General features: G+C 38.0%; 1 protein-coding gene across 8 annotated transcripts in view; it reads left to right on the top strand.

Moving 5' to 3' along the window:
- Positions 1-10,459, top strand: part of LOC145542948 (uncharacterized) — a 564,353-nt gene that overhangs the window by 1,386 nt on the left and 552,508 nt on the right. For all 8 annotated transcript variants that reach the window (XR_014080291.1, XR_014080298.1, XR_014080286.1 and 5 more), the window contains exon 2: positions 2,752-2,975. Coding sequence is in view for 1 of the 8 variants with exons in the window: in XM_081582947.1 (XP_081439073.1) it covers positions 2,942-2,975 (34 nt within the window). In the remaining 7 variants the exon portion in view is untranslated. The remainder of the gene's footprint in view (positions 1-2,751; positions 2,976-10,459) is intronic.

The raw sequence follows: 10,459 nt of genomic DNA, 5'->3' as shown, positions 1-10,459 counted from the left end.
ATGTCTGTGTCTCCACTGCTGTCCCGCAAATAATTTCATCAGTACCATCTTTCTAGATTCCATATATCTGCATTAGTATATGATATTTGTTTTTCTGTTTCTGACTTCACTTTGTATAATAGGTTCTGTATAATAGATTCATCCACCTCCATTAGAACTGAAGAGTATATCATTTTAATTTGTCATTTGTATTTTTAAAAGTTAACTGAAGTCCATACTTTATTCATACTGATATTTTTTATGGGTCATGTTGGACAAGTTAGTCTCTTTATGCTTTTAGTTTCCTTTCTTCTAAAATGGGAATAATGTAATAGTAGTTCATGAATATTAAATCGGTTAATATGTACCTAACACATATAGCGCTGCGCGCATGCGCACACAACACACACACACACGCGCGCGCGCCTTGGGAGTCTCAGAGGCTTCTGAGAAAAACCAGTGAGCTGAGTATTTGAGTTACTTACAACTCATTCTTTTTTTCATTCCTGATAATTTCACCTTCAAGTCAGCTTACTAATCCAGGTTATATAACAAGATTTTTGGTTGAATGATGATTATAAGCTTTTTGAGACTGGGAACCATATGTTATTCATCTTTGCCAGGATAGAAAATCACCTGTCAGATAGAGGTGGGAGTGAACAGCAGTATGGCAGGAGGCTGTCAGGAATAACTTCATAGTGTAGGTGATGCTTGATCAGCATTTTGAAAGATGAGTAGTTGTTTGTCTGAATGCCAAGACAAGACATTACAAGGGTGAGGATATTCAGTCAAAGGAAGAAGTGTGGACGGAGATACAGAATCCAAAACACTGTGGGCAGTTGAGGATATCCACAAATAATGAAATGATTGAGTTGGAGGTAGACAGGGGCCAGATCATAGTCAGTCTTCAGTGAACTATTAAGGTAGATGTAATCCTGGAAGCAACGGGATACTGGGCAAATTTAAGCCATCATGGCATTATCAGATACGTGACTTGGGAAGATCCTTGGGCTTCAGTATATAGGATAGGTTGGAAGAATGTGGAATTGGACCTGGAGCAAGTGTGCCCGTGAGAAAGAACATGACAACCTGAATTAAGGACAAGGGGAAAGTTGAGAAATCAGTACTGTATAGCTGTCGATTAGTTGCAGACAAGGAAAAGGACACACTGAAGATGATTCCTACATTTTTGACTTAGGATACTTGGTGACTAGAGTTGCTTTTGCTGAGACTGGAAATCCAGGAATATTAATTTGGGGAAAGTATGGTATGTGGTGGCACTTGTATAGGGATTTTTCCATTCTTTAATTCTCATAACAATCCAGCAAATGGACATACTATTACCCTCATGTTAAATATGAAGAAATTAAAGCGCAAATGGCTTACGTATATTTCTGAAGCTCCCAGGGCTGGATTTACATCTCAGTCTGTTAGGTTTAAAAATAGTGTTTTCTTTCCCATAGGTGTTGTCTCCTAGGAAGAAAATAGGTTTTAGGGGAAGGATAATGAATTTGGCTTGGGATATCTTGAATTCTAAGATGCCCGAGGGGCATTCATATGTAGTTGTTAGTAAGTTATTGGACAGTAGGCCTGTTGCTCAGGAAAGTGGTTTATGTGGGAGACAGAGATTAGAGAGTCATTGACATATGGGTAGCAGTTAAAGCCATAGGAACTCCTTAACCTGGAGTTCAACAATGGGCTTTAAAAGAAGAAGGTCTGTGAAACTCCTGAAAATCTATGCAAATTTTTGTATATTTGTAAGCAGATCCATTTCCACCCCCTAGGAAGTCAGCACATAGCTTCTTCAGATTCTGAAAGTTCATGAATGAAAAGATCAAAAACCACTAGTGTAGTGTGTAAAAGAAAGAGGGCAAAAGTTAGAAGATTAGGTTATATTAACTAAAGGGGTAGTAGAAGGAAAAAAAAAAACTAGTAATGGAGACTGAAAATTTTCAGTTAGAGGGTAAAAGGAAATCAAGAGAGAGTATTCTAGGCATGAAGAAGATAATTGCTCAATTATATTAGATGCTATAAAAAAGTGTTGTTGAGGGCCAAAACCAACCCATTGTATTTGATAACTAAGGCAATGGTGACTTTGCCAGAGGAGTTTCAGTGGAGTAGTGGGTGGGGGGAATGGTATTTTGATAACTGGGTATTCAAAGGATGAAACACAGTCTCTTGAGGGAAGAGACTTTTCCTGTTTGTTCACTGTAGTCCTGGGAGTTCACTGTATTCCTGACATAGAGAGATGATCAATAATTTGTTGAAAGTTGAACAGATGAAGAAGTGGTGGTCATTAATAGCCAGCATGCGTGTGTGCTAAGTTGCTTCAGTTGTGTCCGACTCTTTCTGACCCTGTGGATTGTAGCCTGCCAGGCTTCTCTGATTATCCAGGCAAGAATATTGGAGTGGGTTGCCATGCCTTCCTCCAGGAAATCTTCCAGACCCAGGGATCAAACCAGCATCTCTTGCATTGTCTCCTCTATGGCAGGCAGATTCTTTATTTCTGAGCCACCAGGGAAGCCCCATAGCCCGCATACCCCGGTGGTAAAAAATCTGCCTGCCATGCAGGAGACTTGGGATCAATCCCTGGGTTGGGAATATCCCCTGGAGAAGGAAATGGCACCCTACCCAAGTATTCCTGCCTGGGAAATCCCATGGACAGAGGAGCACGGTGGGCTACAGTCCATGGGGTCACAGAAGAGGTGGACACAACTTAGTGACTAAACGACAATAACCAAAAGGAACAGCCTCTTTCTGTTCTGTTTCCAGGCTCTATCCTATAAGAGCGTTTATCTACCCAACAACTGGGCTGAGGGAGTAGTAGTGTCTCCAAAGCATAAACGAAGAAACTGTGACTCAGAGAGGCTAAGTAAACTGCCTGATGCCACACAGCTACATGCAGTGATGAATACGAGTTTCAAACTTGGATTTGTCTGGCTCCAAAATCTCTGTGTCTTCCATGACAATGAAACAAAGGAGAAGAAGAATGAGAGGTGAGTATGTCTCTCAACTGTTATCCCAGTTTTCCCTTATCTATTTGCTTTCTTCCTTTCTCTCTCTCTTGGATTGTTCTTATTCTTCAGAGACAAAGCAGGGCCTTCATACAACTATAATGATTGATCAAAGTACCAGATTATGAGATTATTCAGAGGCCTATATGTAATCCTTGGGGTTTTCTTTCTCATCTCTCTTTCTCACAGCTGCCTGCATTAATACTTTCTGATAAACACGGCTTTTTTTTTTTTTTAATGTACATGGCTTCCTTTGTATTCTCGAAAACACTAATTCTCAATAACAAAGGATACATACTTAAGCAAACTGAAGAATATATAGTCATCACTGCGTGCTCAACTTGGAAAGACTGTTGTATTGCAGCTAACTCTTTCTGTAAAAACAATAGGATTATAAAAGCAAAGAGACAAGAGGGAATATTTTCTGCTCAGCCATGCATATCTAAAGCACGTTAGAAGTTTAGAGACGATATTCTGTGTTATTTTTTTAAAAAGCTGGTTGCAAGAAAATAACAAGTAAAAAAGGATAATGATATAAATTTAAAAATGGTATGAATGAAAGAAAAAATGTGTGAACACTTGGTTTTTATTCTTTGATTTGGTTATAGAACGCAACTATTGAGAACACATATTTTTAAGTTGCCTGTATCTGCTGCAATAGCTCTTTAGTGTTTGATACATTAAGACAGGCATAGTTTTGGCCATTTTTAAAAACTCAAAAGATTTTCCTGGAAACCCTTTGTATATTCCAGCTATCCACTGCTAGGTGGTGATATGTGGATGTTATAGAGAAATGTTACAGAGTGAATGTTATTTGTCTCTGGGACATAAGGGAGGAAGAGCCCTCAATTTAATATTTTGTTTTTTAGCTTGAATGTGATTTATACATGCTGTCACTGGACTTTAATTGTGATATTAAATATAAGAATTGCCTATGTGCTCTTCTCTGTCTCTCTCCTCATCATTACAATGGAGACAATATTATCTACTTCATAGACGTATATGATATATGTGAGATAATCCATGTAAATATAGTCCATGTGAAGATGTGAGATTGTATGATACATACATACATACAGTCCCTGTAAAGAGTCAGCACAGTGCCTGGCACTTAGCAAGTGTGCAGTAAATGTTAGCTGATAGCATCTTCCTCATCATCATTGTTTGTCATCATCATTTGTCATCATCTTTGCACTCCATCCTCATAGGGAGATGATAATGTGGTAAGGAGCTGTGGTTCCCGTATATATGCACAGGCTTATCAGGGGTGATAATGCTGCCTAGGCCCTCCTCTCTATTTGGTACCAGGAAATGGTTTGGTCTAGAAAGGAACAGGCATGGATTTATGTGGGACTCAGGATGTTGGCCTGTTTTGTTCTGAGCTACTTCTTTTTGAAGTGATGGTGGCTGTATTTTAGGACTTAAAGCATGAAGTCAGAGCAGAGAATGGGAGTGAGAAGATTTAAGCAAAATCTGATTAAACACTGAATGAGAAGCATCCATAAGTCACATTTTGTAAACTTAGGATTCAGGCTATGGTGATCTAGCTACATAGAGAAAGTAGAAATGCTTAGATTTGAAATGAGGGTATAATGCTACCTGGGAGCTTGTTAAAAAGGCAGACTATCTGGCTCCAACCCAAAATTGTTGCCGCAGGATCTGTGTTTTAACAAGATCCATAGTGATTCATATGTACAATAAAGTTCTCTTGAATGAGATTCACCAAGAGGTAGAAAAGAGATGGTAGCACTGGGCCTTGCATAATGTACATACCCCATATATATATAGAATCAGAATCTATAAGAGGCTAAGGAAACTATGTTTTAACCCTTCGGGGAACTTTTGTTTTTTATGAACACTGGAATTTGAGAACCACAAGTAAAAGATAAAAACTGCTGGGGAGAAGTGCATTACACATTGTGAACACTAGCTGCCACTACTCTACAATTTAAAAACAGCCCTGATCATTAACAGCTAAGTGAACTATTACAAGAACATCTAAATTTTCAGTGTATAGGCCTAGGGAAAATGAACTGTAAGTTAAACAGAGTTGGATTTTCCTGTGATTTTATTAAAGACCTCTAGGACATATGAATGGCTTACAAAGAGAAGTGGTTGGAGATTTAGAAATTTTGGGCACATGTGAATAAAAGTACATCTAAAGAATAATGTCTCTTTGTACGTGTTGGGAAGCAAAGTGAGTGTATGTGGTTTAAAAAGCCAAACTGGAGTCCACAAAGTATATAAGGTAGCTCAGTGACTCATTTAGAATATCTTTTCCTTTTCCTGACCTTATGTTACAACGTTAATTTTATGCTGGGTTTGCCAGATATTTAATTTTTATCTGCAGCTTAGGGATTGAAAGGCTTGTGTGCTGTTCATGTGAACATTGTCTTTATTTGTGAACACTGCACCATACTCAGGGACTTGGATTCAAGTTCTGTCTTCTTCGTAAAGTCTGTATGGATCAGCATGATGATGCCTTAACATCTGTGAGCCTTGAAATAGGCATAAAAATGCCCATATAAGGGCTGTCATGAGGGAGACCCAGGTAATACAAAATTTATGAAATGTTTTATAAATTTTAAAGTATTAAATAAATGCAAAATATTATTTGAATGTTTACAACATTGGGCCTCTGCTTTGGTATTGGTTTTTGAACCCCCCACCAAAGTACCTTTTCCATAAAAATGACTCTGGTTCTGCTAAGAGCCTAGTTATTTTCCCCAACTAGATCTTTTAGTATACTTCATATAGGGTTGACTGATAAAATATAGGACTCTCGGTTACATTTGAGTTTCAGATAAACAGTGCATAATTTGTTAGTATAAGTAGGACTTAGATATTGCATGGCAGTCTGGCAAATTTAACTCAAAGGCAAACTAAGGACGTTGTTCCATGTTTATATTTCTACACCTGAACCTTCTATTTTGCCTGATATGGAAAAAGTCTGGTTCAAAAAAATGTAGGTCTAAAAATGGTTTCAGAGAGTTATTGCTAACTGAAAGCTCACATCTTCAAAATGTTTATATTTCCTGTCTAGAAATGGCTTGCTTGGGCTTATACTCTAAAGACTGCTTGGAGGAAAATAGGGCCTCTGAATTAATCCTTGAAATTATTTTTCATTTCTGTGATAGTCTGTTACTCTTCTGATTTTTAGTTGTTCATTAATATCTCTTTCTCCTACTGTGTGGTTGTGGGACTAGAAGGAGGGAAAGCCTGGATTGCCAACATGAAAGCCACTCAGATGTTGGTGTTACAAACAATCCTGATGCATTTCTGATACAGCCCTCTCTTGCCAATTATAATCATGCAGCAGATGATGCTATTAAAATGTGTGGACTAGATAGAGAGAGGCCATGGCCCAACGGAGGAGAAGCATAAGAAGGAGCGGGAGAAGCGAGGTATATGCTAAGTGTTGAGAAAGAGTTGACCCGAGGAATTATTTGCAGTTTCAAAGTACTTGAGGATAATATACAAAATGGGGTTTAACTCAATAAAATAAATCCAAAATTACACTTTCATGGGTATACCCTGGGGTAGAATGAGGAATCACCCTAGGATTCCTGATGTACTGAACAGCCAAATCTAACAGGAAACCCTGGAAAGGTAACTGCAGAAAAATGGCACCTCTGGGCTTAGCTGTGGACAGAGGAGCTTGGTGGGCTACAGTCCATGGGGTCACAAAAGAGCTGGAAACGACTTTGTTCAGTCACTAAGTCATGGCTAACTCTTGGCGACCCTGTGAACTGCAGCATGCCAGGCTTCCTTGTCCTTCACTATCTGCTGGAGTTTGCTCAAACTCATGTGCATTGAGTTGATGATGCCATCCAACCATCTTATCCTCTGTCACCCTCTTCTTTTGCTCTCAGTTTTTCCTGGCATGGGAGTCTTTTCCAATGAATTGGTCGTGACTGAGCAACTAAGCACAGCACAACACAGAGACTAAATAACAATGTTAATACCAGCCTCTGGACGCTAGGTGGCGATATATAGCAACATGAGGATTTTGGAATCTGTGGAAGAGATGCTGAATTAGTGGGGGAGGAGTTGTGAGATGAGTTTTGGTTTCCCGCTGTTAACACAGAGCTCTTCAATTTATGGTAGATTGTACCTTCCGCTGTGATCTTATGAAACTTCAATAGGGGCAGGGATTGGGTGAGAACCACCCTAGTGATTTCCTTCTTTTTATTTTCTTCCATTTTAAGAGGTAACTTCACACTTCTGCAAAGCACTTAGTTAGTCTCATCTAGCACCCAAACTCGATACCTGTATCCAAATTTAGATACAGACATGGTGAAGTTGTTTACTTGGTATTTGGGGCCGTTAGAGGGAGCCAGAGAGGAGAGCGACATTGTACTAGATGATCCGAGTCACCAATGAGGGGTAAGGCTGTACTCCTGGACTGCGTGTTCCTGTCACTAAGAACATTTGTTAATCTGCTGACCAGTTGCAGTGGGAATATCCCCTGGACATGCTGAAAGCCCAGTACCCCGTCATTTGAGTAGAGCAGGCCCTTCACCAGCCCATGGGAATATCAGTGATTATCCTACTCCAGCATAAAGTTCCTGTTTTCGTTACAGTTTGATGATGTTGGGTGGCATCAGTGATGCATGCTTGCTTATTGCTTAAAGAAGCTTTTGTCTTTAGAAAAATATATAGAATCTTGGATCAGGTAAATTTTTTTCTCTGTTTTAGTTTGTGTTGATATTTCTTGACTTTCAAGAAAATCACATGCATATCAAATGATCATTGAAACCTTTTCTCCATTGTTTTGGGAATTTCCTCTTGTATTTATGCCCCTATTCCTGCCTAAGTAAAACAGAATGATTTAATTAGAATTTGGGGATGAAATTTACTAAGCCTATATTCTCAACAAAAATTTGGGATTTAAGTTAATTTTCATGCCCCAGTTTGTATCCCTTTTGCCTTCTTTACATGATCAGTTTTATCTTTAGCTGTCTTCTAACATTACCTACTGTTAGCTAAGCAGATTATGCTTGTTCTCATCTGAGCCTTTCTCACCCTGTTAATACATGCTGGTATGCCCTGTCTCCCTGCTTTTCAGTATTCAGCTCCAAGGCATCTCCTTTAAGACGTATCTCTGGGTAATTCACACTAATCTACTGCGAAAGCAGGAAACTGTAGGAAACTGCACCATATAATAATACTCAAGGTAGCTCATGATTGTAACCTAGGCTCAGTTACTTTCTGATCGGTTTACACATGCACATATGTACACATGCACACTCACACACACACACACACACACACACACACACACACAGAGCTAACTAGATTACAAGCTTTTGCAACGTGAGGACTACAACCCAATGACATCTAGCAGTATGGCATATATTGAATATACATACTCAATAGATGTCCTTCTTTTATCCATTTCTGTGATCCCAAAGCGTGAAACATAGTAGGTGTTCAATAAATGTCCATTGAAACAGCTGAAGAATTGATTTATACTGCTCTGCTGAAATACTAACTCTGATAATGTTAGATTGTGATATCTATAGTGAAAAACTTGGTAATCATCAGCGTAGACCTTACAAGAGCTAGTTCAAGCCTTATCTCCTCCATAAGAAATTCCCAAGGCCACTACAATCCTGTTTTCTTCTCCTGTTTTTAAAGTACTCAATTATTTTATTTACCTTCATCGTATCTCTATTGATCAAATGCATAAGGTTAAAATCTGTAGTGCAGGATTAATACTGGTGTCTACCTGTTAGGGTTGTGATGATTGAATGATTTAATATATTTAATGTACTTAGAACTTTTCCTGGCATTTAATAAGCGATTGTTTGTTGTTATTTATTATTGCTATTGATGTATGATTGATCCTTGTTTTACGTACATAGAGCTTGTCTTATCACCTAGATTATAAACTTTCAGGGACAGGCATCTGCATTTTAATCTCTTAGAAAATGTAATTGTGCCCCCTTTTCATTCTAATTATTGGTAGTTTGTGTCTTTTTTCTTTTCCTGATTAGTCTGACTAGAGATTTATCAATTTCATTGACTCTTCTCCTAGTAATAGTTTTTGGTTTCATTGTTTTTGTACAGTTTTTCTGTTTTCAATACCATTGATTTCTGCTCTTTATTACTTTCCCCACTTACTTTGGATTTAATTTTCCATTATTTTTCTAGTTTTTTTTTTTTTTTACAGTAGAAACTTAAATAATTGATTTGAGACCTTTCTTTTCTAATATTAGCATTCGCTATATTTTCTCCTCTAGACTCTGCTTCAGCTGCATTCCATAAATTTTGATTGCTTTAATTATTTGGTTAAATTTTTTTCTGTTTTTCCTTTCTACTTTATTCATGAAGTGTGTTGTTTGATTTTCAAATAGCTGGGGATTTCCCATAATATAGCTCCTATCAATTTCTAGTTTAACTCTGATAGACACGGAACATACTCTATATCTTTTCAATTCTCCTAACTTTATTGAGACACTTTATGACCCCCGAATAGGATCTAATTTGGAGAATAGGCAGCATGTGCTTGGAAAGTTTGTGCTTTCTGCTGTTGTTGAGAGTGTGTGTGTGTGTGTGTGTGTGTATGCTCGGTCATGTCTGACTCTTTGCCATTCCCTGGACTGCAGCCTGCCAGGCTCCTCTGCCCATGGGATTTCCCAGGCAAGAATACTGGAGTGGGTTGCCATTTCCCACTCCAGGGGATCTTCCTGACCCAGGGATTGAACCGGTGTCTCTTGAGTCTCCCTCATTGGCAGGTGGACTCCTTACCACTGGGAAGCCTGTTGTTGAATATAGTGCTTTATTTATTTCTTTATTTTTTAGGTCAAGTCGAACCTTGTTTGAATTTTCTGTGTTCTTCAGACTTTCTGAATCTTTATTCTATTAGTTTCTGAGAGATGTCAGTCTCCAACTATAACTAAGATTTTTTTGTCACCTTTCAGATTTACATTTTGTATTTTGAAATTCTGTTAATAGTTATGTACACATTTAGGATTGTTATAGCCTCTTGATGAATTAACCCCTCTCTCATTGTGAAATGTCCTTCTTTATTCATGATAATATTTTCTGTTCTGAAGTATACTTTGTCTCATATTAATATTATCACTCGAATTTCCTTTGGATTAGTACTAGCATGTTATATGTTTGTCCATCCTTTTTGCTTTTAAGCTATCTATGCCTTTTATTTATTTAAAGAGTTTTGCAGTCATTTGTGGGGGGTCAATATGGCAATCTCTGCTTTTTAATTGGAATGCTTAAACTTTAGTCATTATTCATATGGTTGCATTTGAATTTGCCATCGTGCTGTTTATTTTCTATTTGCCCCACGTGTTCTTTGTTCATTTTTTCTTTTGCCCTTCCTTTTATTGAGATTAACTGACTATTTTTTATAATTACATTTTATTTACATTGTTGGATTATACCTCTTTGTTTTGTTTTTTATTAGTCTCTTTTGGGTTAACAATATGTACCTTCAACTTCTC

This window comes from Giraffa tippelskirchi, chromosome 3 (genome assembly GCF_054371585.1).
Source record: "Giraffa tippelskirchi isolate mGirTip1 chromosome 3, T2T-mGirTip1v1.2.pri, whole genome shotgun sequence".
Classification (NCBI taxonomy): Eukaryota; Metazoa; Chordata; class Mammalia; order Artiodactyla; family Giraffidae; genus Giraffa; species Giraffa tippelskirchi.
The sequence above is the reverse complement of the archived record's forward strand: the minus strand, read 5'-3'. Positions and strand labels throughout refer to the sequence as shown.